The 18607-nt window shown below is 38.0% G+C and overlaps 1 protein-coding gene across 1 annotated transcript; it reads left to right on the top strand.

The window, feature by feature from the left end:
- The first annotated feature begins 8311 nt into the window (after nt 1-8311).
- On the top strand, nt 8312-10082 carry LOC106081141 (uncharacterized). The gene is made up of 4 exons (XM_059365816.1): nt 8312-8383; nt 8906-8927; nt 9005-9118; nt 9184-10082. The coding sequence occupies exons 1-4, from the start codon at nt 8346-8348 to the stop codon at nt 9388-9390; spliced, it is 381 nt and encodes a 126-aa protein (XP_059221799.1). The 5' UTR covers nt 8312-8345; the 3' UTR covers nt 9391-10082.
- The last annotated feature ends 8525 nt before the right edge of the window (nt 10083-18607 follow it).

The following is an 18607-nucleotide window of genomic DNA, read 5'->3' as shown; positions in this document are numbered from 1 at the left end:
TCAATACTATATATCGGAAGATCGGTCTAAATGGCAGCTATATCCAAATATGGTCCGATCTTGACGATATGCAACAAAAAGGTTAAGAGGGGCACCAGAACTCTCTGTGCCAAATTTCATTGAAACCGGATGCTCCTTTTATTGGCTTATTACACTATATCGGGAGATCGGTCTATATGGAAGCTATATCCAAATATGGTCCGATCTGGACCACATTTGACAGAGATGGGTAGGGGTCTACCAGAACACACTGTGCCAAATTTAATCGAATAAATGGATCTTTTATGGCCTCTATACCATATATCGGGGGATCGGGCGGTCGGTCTAAGGGCAGCTACATCCAAATATAGTCCGATCTGAACCACACTTCACAGGGATGGGTTGAGGTCTACCAAAAATCACTGTGCCAAATTTGATCGAAATCGGATGAAAATTGACCATGAGTCAAGACTTTAAGTCTGGAGATCGGTCTATATAGCGGCTATATATAATTAAAATCCGATTTTATAAGATCAGAGGATCAGGTTTATATACAAAGAATAGGAAATAATTAAAAATGGTTTGAAAAAAATTTTTATGTCCAAGATATCGGTAAAATTATAAATACCCAATAATTACCCACCGGAGGCCACCGTAGCGCAGAGGTTAGCATGTCCGCCTATGACGCTGAACGCCTGGATTCGAATCCTGGCGAGACCATCAGAACAAATTTTCAGTGGTGGTTTTCCCCTCCTAATGCTGGCAACATTTGTGAGGTACTATGCCATGTAAAACTTCTCTCCATAGAGGTGTCGCACTGCGGCACGCCGATTGTACTCGGTTATAAAATTGAGGCCCCTTATCATTGAGCTTAAACTTGAATAGGACTGCACTCATTGATATGTGAGAAGTTTGCCCCTGTTCCTTAATGGAATGTTCATGGGCAAAATTTGCAAATTTGCATAATTACCCATAAAAGGTATTTATTGGGTATTTACCCAAGAAATACCCAAGCGTTGGGTATTTATCCGGTAGAAACTCATCTCTAGTCACTCCAAATTTTCAAAGTCTTGCAAGGCTTACAAGAACTGCAAGGCTTCGATACTTGATCTGATGGAAATTGAGAGGCAGAGGCTTGAAAATACGAAGCAGATGGATAGATCTGACTCAAAAATACCGGAGGAGGGCAACTTTTCACTGAAACACCGAATTCTTTGGTGGTGGCTATGATAAGTGGTCAAGTTTTCGGGATATGTTTACTACGATTTATGGTAAACATCCCAAACTATCGCCTGCATGGAAACTGTTTTATCTTAGAGCCAAGACAAGGGGTGAGGCAAATTAGATCGTGAAGCAATTTGCTTTTACTGACCTGGGAATCCCTACGTCAGCGATACGAGAATAAGCGGATCCTTATAAACCATCAACTTCGAAAAATTTTTGAAATCGAGCACATGGTGCCGGAGAGAGGAAAGGTCCTAAGGTACTTACAGTACACTATTATTAACTGTATATAAATTTTGCAAACTTGTAGCACCTCTGTTATGCCCTGGGACCCCTTTCGGGTACATTGGGTTTCTTCAAGGTAACCGGAGTGGACATTAAGCGCTAGGGAAAACTCAATTAGATATCATTAACATATGCCAAGTTGAGGTCATCTGGACGATTTTATTTCCAAAAGACTTGATATGATAGAGTCCATTTGCGTTATGAGAAAGCCTGTGGGTACATCTCAAACTGTTCACAAGTCTCAGAGTTTTCATACTGTCGGATATGAATTATAGACCCTGTCAACTCTGCAAACAGAACCACGCTCTACGAGCCTGTCCTAAATTTAAAACGTGGCCCCTTTCTGAAAAAAAGTTTATTCATACCATTAAAGTCTGCGAGAACTGTCTTTCTTACGGATATACTTCTCAAGACTGTAAAAGGGAGAAGTTATGCCAAAAATGAGAACAACCGCACCATGCGATTTTGCATTCCGATTCTGAGTCCAGTGTTGTTCAAAATACCCATTCAATGCCAACGAATTCTCGCAACGAAAATCAGCGCAATCTGGATTACGATGCCGCATCTTTCCACATCAACATACAAAATGACGGGCAACCAACAACATCGAATGCTACTTATCCCGCTACAACGGACGTCCTTTCCCATTGTTCTGATTTGGGAGAGGGGACGGTTCTACCAACAGCCTTGGTTGATATAGACCACTTAGGGACATTATTCACCATCATTACGAAGCTCTTCATGAGGATTTCTGGTCTTGAAGAAACTGACCTTGAAAATTCCTCGAATCATTGTTACATAACCTTAAAGTCTTGCAAGTCCAACTTCAGACTAGTCGGACTTACGCCGGCTTGCTTTAGCAGATCTTGATTTTCTCAGACCTGGCCGAGTTGACATGTTTATTCGAAGTGATGTACTACCTTCTGTCATCCGAACCGGTGCTCAGAAGAACGTTTTTGGAACTCTGTTGACACAAAAGACAGAATTTGGTTGGCTACTTAGCGGTCCCCCTAAGTGTCGCACTGAAACGAGCTTAGCCTCTTGGGTTATAACCCCTGATCACCTGAATGAGGATATTCGAAAATTCTGGGAACTGGAAGAATTTGCAGCTGCAAAGCTGGATCATGAATCATCTACCGAGTGGGAAGTATGTTCGAACAAGACTTCGACTGTAGTTTCTTTAAATGAGGCCCAGCGCTGCAAAATGAATTGATGAACGTCATTTTGACGCTGGCGTTTTTTCAAGTATGTTTTCAACGGGGATATAAAAATGTATGTCCATGAGGGAGATCCTTTCAAAGAGTATTGTTCCGATATTCTCCTGAATATGAAATTCTGGACTGTTGCTTGAAAACTGTCACGTTTGGTGTAAACAGTGCACCATACCTGGCAATTCAAACTCTGTTACAGTTGAGTGAGGACGGGAAGGATTCGCAACCAACTGCGGCAGCCATTTTGTAAAATCAAATTTACGTCGATGCTATCCTTTCTGGCGTTAACAGAAACTCGAATGTTATGACAGACCTATTCTTTTACAAAATCCAAAACATTTGTATTCCATCGGCTCCAATAACAAAGCGAAGGATACTCTCAATTATTGCAAAACTGTTCGATCCTACAGGATGGTTATCCCCTTTTATTGTTGTAGGCAAGATCTTGGTGCAACAACTATGGCTAGATGGTATTGACTTGTACGACGAGGCCAAGCCACACTCCTACTTGGAAAATTAAATTTGTTTATATCGAATTTTTCGGAAATTGAGAATATATAAAAAATCTACGTTGGATACGATATTCGCCCGAGTGCAAGATACATATCCATGGATTTTGTGACGCCTCGGAGAAAGCCTACTGTGCCTGTATTTATGTTATATCTACATCTTCCGAAAATGTGTCCTCCTCATTTCTTTTGGCTTCGTAAACTATGGCTGCTCCTTTAAAGACAATCAGTCTGCCTAGGCTTAAGTAATGTGGAGCTCTTTTACTAACTAAACTGCTAAAATCTGTTTGCCATATCTATGATCCGATTCCACCATTACTTTGGCGTGGTTGCAGAAACCACCATTTCATTGTTGCTAAAAAGTTTTCGAAATACTGAAAAATGTCAGCAATGTTTCTTGGAGGCATGTACCAACCAAGGACAACCCCGCCGATATTGGTACACGGGAAAGTTCTGCGTCTGAGTTAAACTCAAGTACTTTGTGGAGCCATGGACCCCACTGGCTTGTTCAACCTTCTGAATTCTGACCGAAACAGAATGTTTAAGAATCTGCAAGGTTTACAAGCGGGTACGAAATCAGATAATGGCAGCGCTTCCTGTGAAGAGATGTACCTTTTGCTTGCCCTTCAATAATACTGGCCTAGATTTCTCTGGCTCATTCATGCTCAAAACTTCCAAAATCCGAAATGCCAAAATAACAGAAAGGTTATTTCGTGTGTTTGTCCACCAGGGCCATACACTTAGGGGTCTGTTCCGATTTGTCGAAATTCACATTTAAAGAATTTTCCACACTGCTAGTCAGAATCTACTTTCACTGGCATCAGGCTTTTGCATAGAGGGGCTTCTCTTATGGTCATTCCCGAGGAATATTTTGACAACCTTTCGTTAATGAATCGATGGCAAAGACTGAAATCTCTGCAGGTAATGTTTGGCTAAAGGTGGAAAAATAAATATATTTGCGAATTACATAGAAGATATAAGTGGAAGTTAGCCCAACTGGATTTGAAAGAGGGACGAGATGACAATATTTGTCCCACTGAATGTTGTTTAGTTAAAGTCCTGAAAATTTTCAATGGAAAGGATTCCAAAGTTCGTGTGGCGGAGATAGGTACACAGAACGGTACCCTTATTCGCACCTTAGTAAAACTCTACACACTTCCCAATTCTCAATCGTTAGAGCTACTAACTCGTGCACACATTAAGTAAACCTTCCTTTTCTGCTCAACTTCTAATATACCTAAATATCCTATCTGTCACGGTAGACATTTTCTCAAGCATTGCCCCACCTTCCAAAAAATGACGGTTTCGCAACGACGTTACACAATACGAGAAAAGGGGTTCTGCTTCAACTGTTTATGCACCGCACATACACGTCACTGGTGCCCTTTTAGGAATAAGTGCATTGTGTGTCGGCATAATCACCACATCCTTGTCCATGTTGACGAGAACTCCAATGGTCTAGTCCAGCATAGCACGCGCAGTTCTTCCGGTGATAATCACCATCATTTCAAGAAAGCAGAAGTAAAACTGCAGCATCCAACCGATCAACTGCCGATCGAAATCGTAGTCAAAGTCGACTCAATGAACGCTTAAGTCGACGGCCTAAGATTCACACATTTATGCCCACCGCTATCGCTCGTATAATGGCCTCTAATGGGCCGACTAAAGCAAGATTATTACCGAGCTCCGGTGAACCCGGTTAGATCTTTGCACAACAAAACAAAAGAACAAGGAGTATTGCTCAATTAATCTAGAGTCACATTATGATGGTTTAGTACAATCACAGTTCAATACCAATTTGCCGAAAATAAACCTCGAACCAAAAACTTAAATCGGTGTACGATCACCTGAGCCATTTCGCAGACCCCCATTTTTACCAACCAATCAATGTGAAAGTACTTTTGGCAAATGATCTGCTGCCTAAAATTCTACGAGCTGGTCTCATCCAAACTTCGTCAAAAATGCCGATCGCCCAGGGCACAATTTTTGGCTTGGTCATTTCTGTAGTCTTTACTTTTTATCGTTGCAGTCATACAAGGTGGGCGCCATGTTGAACCTAGTTCAACAGCTCATTGTCGAACTAAATCTTTAAGTTTAATTGAATTCAAACGAAATTAAATGAAATTATAAAATAATATATCTGATTTATATCCATCAATTTCCAACATGACCTACAATGTTCCTTTTTGAATTTTTAATATGGCAACTCTTAGTTTAGCCAGTAAAGAATAGCCCTATCTTTAGTTATAATAGGTACGCTATCTCTTTTTACCTTCACCTACATAACTTGAATTGAATTGAACCACATTGTTAAGATAGTTCGTCTGTTGCCAGGCCTCATACAGCACTTTTGCAATTGCACCGGAGGCGGTGAGCAGCAGAAACCCAATAAACTTATTCAACATAAAATCTTGGCCTTTTCTTTCCTTTCTGGGATTTACCGTTTCAATTATGGGAGCTTCTTGCTAATTTTAAAGTCCACTGCTAGGAGATTTGCACCGGATTTGTACAAGTTTGTAGGTTCAGCCAATTTTTCTGGGCGAATGTCAATCAATAACACTACTCTTTCCCCAAACATTTCTCATAATCCTTTCATAATTTTGGAAGAATGTTCTTCCCCGCGATGAATAAAACAAATTTCTGGAAGATTTTTATGTAATTGTTTGCATTTGCGAAAGTTTTAGCAGCTCTTGGTCTTGGTTCTTTTACAACCCATTTCATTATAATCGTCCGTGTGACTTGTGACACACTCTCCTAGGTAATCATTGGACAATCCATTGCATGTGCGAAAGTTTCAGCAACTCTTCGCATCGATTGTTGCGCAACCCTTTGGGTAATAATCGCCCAGAAGTACTGTTGTTGTTTATACTCGCCTAAGCTAACTTTCCGCGATTGTTTTTATTGTAATACCTGGCGCGTTTAGGACTGGTATTTAATTGTGTTATTCGATGTTTTGTTTTAAGTGGAATATTTTCGCACCACTAAACCGAATTCTCAACTAGCTTATGTGATGATTGGTACTTGGTATGACGAATATGACGACTAATACAATTAATTATTTAAGTTTTTCGTAGTTGTTAAGTTTTCGACGAACAACTTATGTTGATATGCATTTTTAGATCTTCCAAGCGATTAATGCGCAACTCTTTTAGAACAATATTTATTAAATATTTCAAAACACTTATTTGATAGTCGTCCAGGCGAGTAATGCGCAACTCTTCCACGCGAGGAAACAACTCCTCACCACGGGGTAATCGTCTATGATTCTTAGACGAGTTTATCCGCTATCACAACCTCCATTTAGAAGATTAGCGGAAGATTGTTTGGCCATCGAAAATGTTTGCGGGGCTTATATATACAAGCTGTATGTATATGTATATGGATGCAGAACTGTCTAAAATATCTCTGTAAGATCTTTATTGGAAAAACGTACTTTTATATCATAATTAGCTGACCCGGGCCCGCTCCGCTGCGCATTCTTTTACTTTATATGGGACAAAAGTTTATTTAGAATATTTATTTTCGACAATTAAAAATCGTTTAGAAAAATACCATGCTACAAAAATAGTATATCGCTTGACTAATAGTTTAACACTATATGTGCCTTTATCTGAATCCCATATGATCTTTATTAGTCTACGAATTTAAGTTTGAATGTTAGGTGTACTCCATTCTTAAAATACCTCATTTTAGCCTGATATTCTAATGATGTCTGATTTAGTGGTGTTTTCGGGAGAGAGGTGGTCCCCCAGGCACTTGGCCCTGAAGAAATGTCAGCATCGTGCTCTTCTCTCAAATACCGTTTATTTAAACCCCATATTGCAATTGGCTTAAGAGGAGTTTACAGGATGAAGCGTCCCTCAAACACATGGCCCCAAAATATGTTATCAAATTCGTTTTTTAATCTCAAATACCTTTCATTTTAGCCATATATTGGCATGGTCGCAAAATTTTTTCCCTTTGGGGGTGTTTTGGGAAAGGGGTGATGCCCTAAATACATGGTCCTACATTTGGATATCAAATTCGTATTCTACTCCCAAAAACCTTTATTTTAGCCCCATATTGCGATGGTCACTAAAAAATTGCTGTTGGTGGGGTATTTTGGGAAAGGGGTAGACCCCCAGAAAATTGGTCCCCGAAATGGGTATCAATTATTGCTTTACCCCCTAATTTCCTTCATTTAAACTCCACATTGACATGGTCGGTAAATATGTCCGATTTAGGGGTGTTTTGGGGAGTGGGGTGGTCCCCCAAATTCTTAGCCCTGAAAATATATGAGCAACGTGCTCTATTCTCATATATCTATATATCATTTATTTAAACCCCATATTGCCATTGCCCTCAAAATTGGATATCAAATTCGTTTTCTAATCCCTTTTAAACTCCTTATTGCAAAAGTCAGCAAATATGTCCGGTTTGGGGTATTGGCCCTAAAAACTATGAATATTTAGTTCCACTCTCTTTAAGACCCAAATTGTCTTGGTGAGCAAATACGTCCTATTTGGGGGTTGTTACGGTGGTGGGACGTCCGCTAGACAGTTGGCCCCTAATGTTGATATCAGATACGTGGTCTACTCCCACATACCTTTAATTTGAGCCCCATATTTCCATAGTCGGCAGACATGACCGGCTTGGGGGGTGTTTTGGGGGATGGGCGGCCACTCAGTGAGTTGCCTTTGAAAATATATATCGGACTCGTGTTTCACCTTAAAAACCCTCTTATTTAAGCCTCGTATTGCAATAGTCAGAAAATACAAGGAAAAATTGCACATTTTTAGTAAGTTTTACTTATCTGCAATTAGTGGCAAATAATAATAATAAACTTGGGTTTGGGATTTAATTTTACTTAACCAAGTTTCTTCTCAACAAGTTAAATATTCCCATAGCAAACAACGTTTTTATTTACCCTATATAAACATGTTGTTATGTTCAGTTCAATGCTTGCTATAAACCTATATTCTACAGTTTGAATAAATATTCGTTCAAAATAGTTTGAGAATTTCCCAAATCAGAGTATTATTGAATAAATTTTATTCAGTTACAAGTTTCAAATAAAATTTTGTTTAAATTATACTTAAGTTGAAAATCCGCCTTTCACATTTTCCTATATTTACCTGTGCCATGAACCATTGAGAGCATGTGCCGCCGACGAAATGACGTCAGCCACACACACAGGTAACAGTTGAAGACCGTGCAAACCATTCCCGTGTCGCACGGCGCTCAGCCTGATGTATGCATTGTCCATGAAATGTCGTGAGCGGTAGCAAGAAAAAAAATTAAAAGTGTAAAATTACAAAGGTAGCTTTGGTGAGTCGTGATACCATTTCGTCTTTCTGTTCAAATAATGTTTTCCATTCTCGTCTCAGAATATAACCACAGGAAGAAATTTAATATGCTGCAGTGTTATAGCAGAAATTATTGGGTTGCCCAAAAAGTAATTGCGGATTTTTTAAAAGAAAGTAAATGCATTTTTAATAACGCTTAGAATGAACTTTAATCAAATATACTTTTTTTACACTTTTTTTCTAAAGCAAGCTAAAAGTAACAGCTGATAACTGACAGAAGAAAGAATGCAATTACAGCAATCACAAGCTGTGAAAAAATTTGTCAATGCCGACTATATGAAAAATCCGCAATTACTTTTTGGGCAACCCAATAGTTCTCATCGCTTCCGCTCAAAATACGCCGAACATACAGCGTGACACGGCCTGAAATTCGGGTAAGCATTAACAATTAAAAAAAAAAAACAAAAATTATTCCGTTATTTTACTGATCTTTACATAACTTTGTTTGCAGGAACTTTTAAAATTCAAATGCGATCTACAATTTATGCAGCAATGGAATATTTTAATGCAAGCGTTACACAAAGGATTTATAGTACTAATTACAAAAGGACGAATAACTTTGATGGTAAGAATTAGATTGAAAATAAATTTACGTATCTATACTGAACACTTTCATTTCTCTTACAACAGTCTATAAAATATTGTGAATGTGGTGTAACGGAATTTCTGGGAAAATATGGTGCTTACTCCTTTGCGACTTTGGGAATTTTTTCAAAGCCTTTGAAAACTAAAAGTGTGAACGTTTTTATACCCCTCCCTCGTCATTTCGTTTACAACACCTCTATATGTCTAAGACCCCATAAAGTATACATATTCTTGATTGTCATGACATTTTAAGTCGATCTAGTAAGGCCCGTCCGTCTGTCGAAAGCAGGCTAACTTAACGAAGGAGTAAAGCTAGACGCTTGAAATTTTGCACAAATACTTCTTATTAGTGTAGGTCGGCTGGGATTGTAAATGGGCCAAATCGGTCCATGTTTTGATATGGCTGCCATATAAACCGATCTTGGGTGTTGACTTCTTGAGCATCTAGAGTACGCAATTAACCGATTTGGGTGAAATTTTGCGTGACGTGTTTTGTTATGACTTCCAAGAACTACCATAAATATGGGTCAAATCGGAATATAATCTGATATAGCTGCCATATAAACTGATCTGGGATCTTCTTAAGCATCTAGAGGGCGCAATTCTTATCCAATTTTGCTGAAATTTTTTACAACGGCTTCTACCTGACCTTCAACATACGTGTTGATCTATAGCCTGATACAGCTCTCATATAAACCGATCTCTCCATTATATCTCTTGATCCCCTACAAGGCGCAATTTTTATCCAAAAGGACTGAAATATTGCCCAATTACTTCTACTATGGTCTTCAACATTCAATTCACTTATGGTCCGAATCGGACTATAACTTGATAGCATAACAATTCTTATGCAGTATTCTTTGTTTGCCTAGAAAGAGATACCACGCAAAGAACTCGACAAATGCGATCTATGGTGGAGGGTACATAAGATTCGACCATGCCGAACCTAGCACGCTCTTACTTGTTATTTTAATAGTTAATATATATGAAATTTATATAAGCAACGTGTAAGTTTGAAAAATATTAATAAAATAAAACAAAGGATTTATATGAGAATAAACAATACATCTACTATCAAATGAATTATTTCATGAGCATTGGTGAAAACTGAACGGAATAGAAGCCGAGATTTGGCCAAGATTTTGTTCAGAAGTATTACCACACAGTAAATATTTCGAATATTGCATTCCATCAATTGTGTTGATTTGAGTTCAAATCTTTCACGATTGTTCATCATATGCACGGAATAAAGTATAATTTATTTCCATTTATATAACGTTAAAACATAACGAAGTTCATTAGATGTAATTATATTTTAGATCTACACTAACTGAAAATTAAATAAAAAAATCTAAATTTTCTTATGAACATTCCACTAAGGAACTGGGACAAATTTTTAGTTCAATTATAAGGGCCCTCCTCTTGATAGCCGTGTCCGAACGGCGCGCCGTAGTACGACACCTCTTTGGGGAGAAATTTTCACATGGCATAGTACCTCACACATGTCGCCAACATCAGGAGGGGATAACATCGCTGAAAATTTTTTTCTGATGTTCGAGTCTAACCTCTGCTCTACGGTGACCTCCGTTCTGCACTAACTTAAAACGGATAAAAATGTCTTAAGCGCTATATGAAGTTCAACTTTATTTGAAAGTAGTTTCTTTTTCCTTTTTTTAGTCTATATTGAACGAATCTGTAACAAATTGCAATGGACTAAAGTCGGGCAAATCCAAACTTTTGATAAAATGCAAATTTTTGCCCATAACCATTCCGCTAAGGAACAGGGGCAAACTTCTCACATATTAATGAGTGCAGTCCGATTCAAGTTTAAGCTCAATGATATGGGGCCTCACTTTTATAGCCGAGTCCGAACGGCGTGCCGCAGTGTGACACCTCATTGGAGAGAAGTTTTACATGGCATAGTACCTCACAAATGTTGGCAGAATTAGGAGGGGAAAACCACCGCTGAAAATTTGTTTCGAACCCAGGCGTTCAGCGTCATAGGCGGACATGCTAACCTCGCGCTACGGTGGCCTCCGTAGCCAACCATAAAATGCATTTGAGTGTAAATTACTTTAATTAGATCGTTTGGGCGAAACTAATTTATTTTCTCAGCACAAAAAATTTTGTTTAATTAAAATAAAAATTTTTAGCAAATTGATATTGCTTCGATAATTTTTTTACATTGAGATTCTATTTTGCATTGAATCATGACATGTGATTGGTGAAAACGACGTTAGTTAAACAAGTATTTAATTGCATGTAGGGTGACTCGCCGTTCGGATTCCGCTATAAAAAGGAGGCTCGTTACCATTTAGCTTAATACTTGAATCGGATAGCAGTCATTGATACGTGAGAAGTTTGCCCCGTTCCTAAATAAAATGTTTATAGGCAAATTTAAAAAAAAAAAAAAAATCAAGTAAAAGCGTGCTACACTGAATAAGTTTTTGTCCTAATATAAAAGATTTTTTTTCGTAATATTGAGGAAGCGATTACGTCCTTAATCACAAAAGTCAAGTTTCTATTACATTTTAAGATATTACCCTTTTTATGAAGCATATTTCCAAATTGAATAAATATGGATATTCGGAGTGCAATCGCAATATTGATCAAAAGAAATTTTTTTGTGTTCAAGAATTTATTTTGCTTTTGCTCAATTCGTGAAGAAAGTACCAACTTGTGTGTTTTAGTACCTACATGTATGATTTTGGAAAAAAAAAAATCTTCTGGTTGTCCAAAATCTGTACCCAAGGTGTATTTGTATCCAAATTTTGAGAGCTTAAGATCATTCTGTATAGAAAGTACAATTTTGTTAGTTTTAGTACCGAAATGCAAGAATTAAAAACAAATCTTCTAACCTGGCAATAGTACCTAAATTTACGATTTTGAATAATCTTCTGGTCACCCTAAATTGATAGTCTTGGTGTACTTCTATACCAATTTGAAAGCTTCAGCTCACTCCGCTAAGAAAGTACCATTTTGTACGTCTTGAGTACTTAAATAAACGAATAAAAATATTTTCTTGTTGGTCAATATGTTCCTTCAAGGTACCACCACATGTCGTATATTTGTCAAGACTGCGATAATGTTTGTCAAATTGCTTAATTTTAGTAGTCCCCGATAGATTGTTTCATACTATTTTGCACTTTTTGGTATCTAAATGTACGTATTGATCATTTAGTAACCCATCATATATTTCATTCTTGTATCTACATGACAAATTTCAAAATAGATCAGTTAGTCACCAATCATATATTTCTTAGTTGTTCCTATATGCCAAATGTCAGACCTCAAGCTCTATCTAAGAAGAAAGTACCAAATGGTACCAATTTTTGTTACCATTTCACCATAGAACTGTAAGAAAAGTACCAAATTATAGCAATTGCGGTACTACAAGTACGTTTTCTTCCGTTACCAGTACTATGTTTCCATTTTAATACCCACCACCAGGATGGGAGTATACTAATTTCGTCATTCCGTTTGCAATACCTCAAAATATCCATAAAGTATATATGTTCTTCATCGTCATGACATTTTAGGTCGATCTAGCAAAGTCCGTCCGTCTGTCGAAAGTACGCTCACTTTGGAAGGAGTTAAGCAAGGTGCTTGAAATTTTACACAAGTACTTCTTATCAATGTAGGTCGGTTGGGATTGTAAATTGGCCATATCGGTAAATGTTTTGATATAGCTGCCATATAAACCGATCTTGAATCTTGACTTCTTGAGCCACTAGAGGTCGCAATTCTTATCCGATTTGGCATAAAGTGTTTTGTTATGACATCCAACAAATGTGCCAAGTATGGTTCAAATCGGTCCGTAACCTGATATATCTGCCATGTTAACCGATCTTGGATCTTGACTTCTTGAGCCACTAGAGGGCGCAATTCTCATCCGATTTGGATGCAATTTTGCGTGAGGTGTTTTATTATGACTTGCAACAACTGTGTTAAGTATAGTTTAAACCAGTACAAAACCTGATATAGCTGCCATATAAACCGTTATAGGGTCTTGATTTCTTAGGCCTATAGAGGGTGTAATTCTTATCCGATTTTGCTGAAATTTTGCATGTTTTGTGTTTTGTTATGAATTCTAACAAATATGGTAAGTATGGTCAAATTGATCCATAACCTGATATAGCTGCCATATAAGACTTCCAACAATGTGCTATGTATGGTTCATAACCTGATATAGCTGCAATAAAAAACCAATCTTAGATCTTGACTTTTTGAGCCACTAGAGGACGCAATTCTCACCCGATTTGAAATTTTGTACAACGGCTTCTCCCATGACCTTCAACATACGTGTCCAATATGGTCTGAGTCGGTCTATAGCCTGATACAGCACTTATATAAACCGATCTCCCCATTATACTTCTTGAGCCCCTACAAGGCGCAATTCTTATGCGAATGGACTGAAATATTGGCCAATGCCTTCTTCTATGGCCTTCAACATTCAATTCATTTATGGTCCGAATTGGATTATAAATTGATATAGCATAACAATTCTTATCCTTTATTCTTTGTTTGCCTTAAAAGAGATACCGCGGAAAGAACTCGACAAATACAATCCATGGTGGAGGGTATATAAAATTCGACCCGGCCGAACTTTTCACGCTCGTAATTGTTTCTTTTCACCCTCTAGATGTCTTTTAAGTCAAATTTCAAAATTCTGCCTCTATCCATCCGCCCTGTACAAAGTTAACTTATTTCGTACCTTCTTGGTAATTTTTTTAGTACCTAAATGTACAAATTGCCAAAATCTCTTAAAATCACCCAATTAAGGTTGTCATAGTGTATCTAAGTTTCAAAATTCCGAGCTCTAGCTCAATTTGCAAAGAAAGTACTAAATGGTACCAATTGCGATAATAAACGTACTTTCTCCTACTTCCGGTACGATTTTCCAAAATTTTTCACCAAACCTTATTTTTTCGGAACTCTCTTTAATTTGGGGCCAAAAGCATAATTCTAGCCCTTTCGTTTGCGCTGGGCAAATATGTATCATTTCGTACTTTTTAGTACCTTAACATACAATTATCACCAAATCCAGCCTTATCCCGTGCCTTCGACCCAAGACCAACATTCGTGCAAATTTTCATGATTCTAGCTTTAGCCGTTTGGTTTGGGCGATGATCAGTCTATCAAATAGATAACATAATTTATTACACTAACAAATACTTAATCGTTTGCCATTATGAGTCATGTTTATCGTTACGAATTGCTTGGAACGAAAAGTGAATTAAGTACCTGTTACGACCAAAAGAAAAATAAATCGTTTTGACTCAAAAATTGGCGAATGAAACTGAAATTAAAAAAATAATATATTAATTTAAAGTTTTACTGAAAAAAATCTGTTTTAGCAGTTTTATCAAAAAATTATAATTTTTCATTTTAATAATTCAAACTTTTATATATAGAAAAGTGCTATTACTAATATTTAATGAAATAATATAAAATATTTGTCGATGATAAAACAATAGAAGCTTATTGCAATACTGAAAAATAATTCTCAGTAATTGTATGTTGAATTGATGAACTACCTATTACGAGAAAACAAATTATGCTGCACCAATAAACAAATTGTATTTCAGTTTTGGCAGCGGTTTGTACGTTCCTTTACATATTTATGGACCCATCTGGCCAGCATGTGGTTAAGTATTGGCGGGCACAGTGCACCCTAAGTACCAATCAAACTACATAAAAGTTTAGGTTTCTAGGAGCTTAAGAAGTTAAAAATGTAGATCGATTTGAGAACGTTATCGAAATCTAACCGACTCTCGCTAATAAAGTGTGATTTGTGTGACACGATACATCTGCCATGTCGCTAAGATACACATGGAGCCCAAACATGAATTGATTGACTTTCAATCAATCAAATTGACAAATTGGTAATATCCGGAAGATACTGAGAAAAGTGCGAAGACATCATGTCTTGTGTTTTGATGTCTTAGCGATTTTCATATTTAGGAGAACTTACTAACGTAATATTTCGGAATTATAGACAAAATAAATAAATAGTAGGAAATATGCCATGTCAAAGAGTAAACATTTTTAAAATAGACTTTTTTGTTACTAAGAAAAATATTTACCAAAAATATAATCCTAAGTATACCTAGACAGCCATGAAACATGGTGGGGTCTCAGTGCTGATTTGTAAGTGTTTTTCTGGATTCAATTGAGAGAGCTACTTTTCTAGCGGTCGCTCACTTGTTGTTACGCAAAGATCCTTCGGCGCTCGCTTTGAAATACCTTTTCACAGACTAGTATCAGGCCGTTATTCAATTCTGTTGTGGGTTAACTCATTTCGGAAGTGCCGTTTAACCCAGGAATGGACTTTAACGGACCATCAGTACTCCGGAAAATATCGAAAGAGTCAATTGTGCGTTCTCCCCGGCGTTCAAATTGCACATTCGCAACTGCTATGGGAATTTCTTAAGACGCGATAGTTTTTCCTTTTTAAGGATAGCACAGTGTCCGTAGCCGCCACATGACCAACGAGAAAGCTCCCTTAACCTTACGGAAGTGGTCGCCGCAATTTGGTTAGCCACAATGTCCAGAGGCATAAGATGTAGCATTAAATTAAGTGCATCAGATGGTGTCGCCCTCAGTGCGGCTATGATGCACAAACAAGGCATCCGGCTGAGTATTGAACAGTAAGAAATTTTGAAGCGCCGTTCAACTGACCACAACAACAACTGCAGTATATACCCAATGCATGACACGCGGTCTAAACCCCCAACTTTTGCCAATGGATCTCTTGCAGGTGTATTAGGCAAGAGTTGCCTTTCTTGCCCTTTCCAAAATGTTGGATTTAAAGTTAAATTTCCTGTCCAGCATAACAGCCAGATATTTTCACTTTCCGTAATTGGAACATTCTCTCCTTCCAAGAAGACAGGTGCCACTGTAGGCAACTTGTATCTCCTGCTGAAAAGAAATACATGTTTCGCACGGATTTATACCTAGACTACTTTCGGTAGCCCATTTCGCTGTTGCTCCTAGAGCTTCCTGAAGTATATCTCTGAGAGAACTGGGAACCTTTCCCCTGACCGCAATTGCCACGTCATTAGCATACGCGACCACTTTTATACCTTTTCCCCCAGAGACAATTATATATTGCTCATGTCTATATTCCGAAGTAGAGGAGACAGTACACATCCTTAAGGCGTTCCTCTGCTGACCCATCTTTTTAGATCCACAGATCCCAAGCCTGCCGTAATGCATCCTTTAGTAAGTAAGGTATTAATAAACTTTCTCACGGTAGAGTTGATGCCTAGAAACTCCAACTACTTCATGATTGACGTCGGTTTTACGTTATTGAAAGCATTTTCAATATCTTCTGGGTTTTCAGCTCAGACACAATTTACCTAATAACCTCCGATGAATGCATAAAAGTGACAAGCTCTTCTGGCGCCACGTTGTCCGTTGGAGAATTTCCCGGGACATGTGTATCAAAAAGTAGTTCTAGTGTTTCCCCACAAGACATTGTCCATACATTCTCTAACTTCTGAATATACCCCCCGTAATAGGTCTCGAGGACAGAATCTTCCTTACCCTAGAGACCTCAGATGTATCATCGGAGCTGCAGAAGAAAGTATTGGTTCTGAGCCTTCCTCAGCTCACGCTCATATTTTCTTAGCTCAGCCTTATAGATATCCTAATCGTGTGTTCCTCTTGTGGCTTTTGCTTTGTTGAAGAGTTTTCTGCAATCCTTCCTTAGACCAACCGGCTCTGGGGTCCACCATGGCGGTCGCTGTTTGCCCATTGGCTTGGCACTAGGACATGCTGACACACTCCTTTTCTTGTCTAGAAGGGATAGACGTGCAGAATTTTTGACGAAAACTTTTCCAATCCGCTTTTCTTCTGTTTGGCCGAGGGACCACTACTTCACTATTTTCTCCAAGGCTAAAACTAATATAACGATGATCAGAGAAGCTGTGGTCATCTAACACTTCCCAGTCGCATATTCTTCCACTTATATCTTCCGATACAAAGGTAATATCTAGTACCTCCTGCCCATTTCTGGTAATAATGGTCAGTTTATCCCCTTTATTACAAATCGCCAGATAATAATTTATTCGATAAGCAGCTTATCCCTTTCGTTGACACTTCCCCCCGTTGGACGTTGAACTTCCCTATATCTGGTGATGTGCATCAGCATCACTTCCTTCAATGAGGCTCCTCTTCCCTACAGAAGCATCTCCGACCTAGAACTTAATCGTTTGCCATATATAGCGAAGCCAGTCAGTAATCATACTTATTTATTTCAAGGCTGGCTATTAAAGAATTCTCCGTGCTTAGCGACGGAAGAAGAAAAACATTTAGAATACTCTTTGCAAGAATACATATTCTGTGTCTCCCATTTCCCATGCCCTTGAGTAGTTTAAATCCCGGAATTCTTAGTCCCAGAACCATTCCTCCACACACCCATGGTTCCTGGATAAAAAGCACTTCAAATCCTCCTGCCATCAGGAGGACATTTACTATCGCCGAAGCGTCCTTACAATGGTGGAGACTTATCTGCAGAAATCTTCTTCTGATTCCACCAGGAGTTAATACTCATAAGATTCCTTAGATCTTGTCATGGTGAGCTTCCGTACGCATTCAGGGGCAGGTGAGAAAGCAGTGGAACCACTCTTCCTCAGGACACTGCACACTTGCGTTGTGGACGATTTCTCCTTAAATGCTTCACCAGCTGCTGCTGTTGGAGTACTTTCTGAGTACCGTACTTCCCGCTGACGCACACCTTGAACCCGGTCCAACCGGATGACCCACCTACACAGGACTTGTCGAGTCTCGTTTCGATGCCTTCCTTGTGGCAGGAGAATTTTCAGTCTGCTGCAATCCACCAGACTTTAGTGATGTGGTCGATAGTTCCTCAGGCAAGTGTTCAGCAATTGGATTGATTCTGAAGAATCCATTATGCAATTGTGTCGAAAAATTTAAAGAGATTGTCGAAAAATCATAATAGTTCTGTTGGGTTCCATTTCCGATTCAAATAAAAAAAGCTTGAAAGAACTTACCGCCTAGGCCATAAACATTTTTTTCTGTTTGTCTTTCGATTCGTTTGCCAATTCAATGAAAACAGCTGTTTTCCTTTTTCAATTAATTGGCGAACGAATCAAATAACAAAAGGAAAAAAACAAAAAAATTGGTGGTCTAGGTAATTGTTAATGTTTAATTGCAAAAGATGACATTTTCAACAACATTTTATATTTAACATTTTTTTAGATTCAATTAAGAAAAATTATTGAATTTATTAATTATTTAATTGAAAATTTCAAAAATTTCAATCGTGATCGTAATTGAAAAAAAGTTCTGATTCAATTAAAAAACTGGTCGAATCAATTAACTTTTTAATTGCACAGAAAAAAAAGCCAACAAATTTTCAATTAAAAATTTAATTGAAAATAAAATTGTTTTTCGGTTGAAAAATTAATTGATTGAATAATTTTTTAATTAAAAACTATTTTTT

Source organism: Stomoxys calcitrans, chromosome 3 (assembly GCF_963082655.1).
Source record: "Stomoxys calcitrans chromosome 3, idStoCalc2.1, whole genome shotgun sequence".
Lineage (NCBI taxonomy): Eukaryota > Metazoa > Arthropoda > Insecta > Diptera > Muscidae > Stomoxys > Stomoxys calcitrans.
Note: the sequence above shows the minus strand (reverse complement) of the source record. Positions and strands in the feature narration are given on the sequence as shown.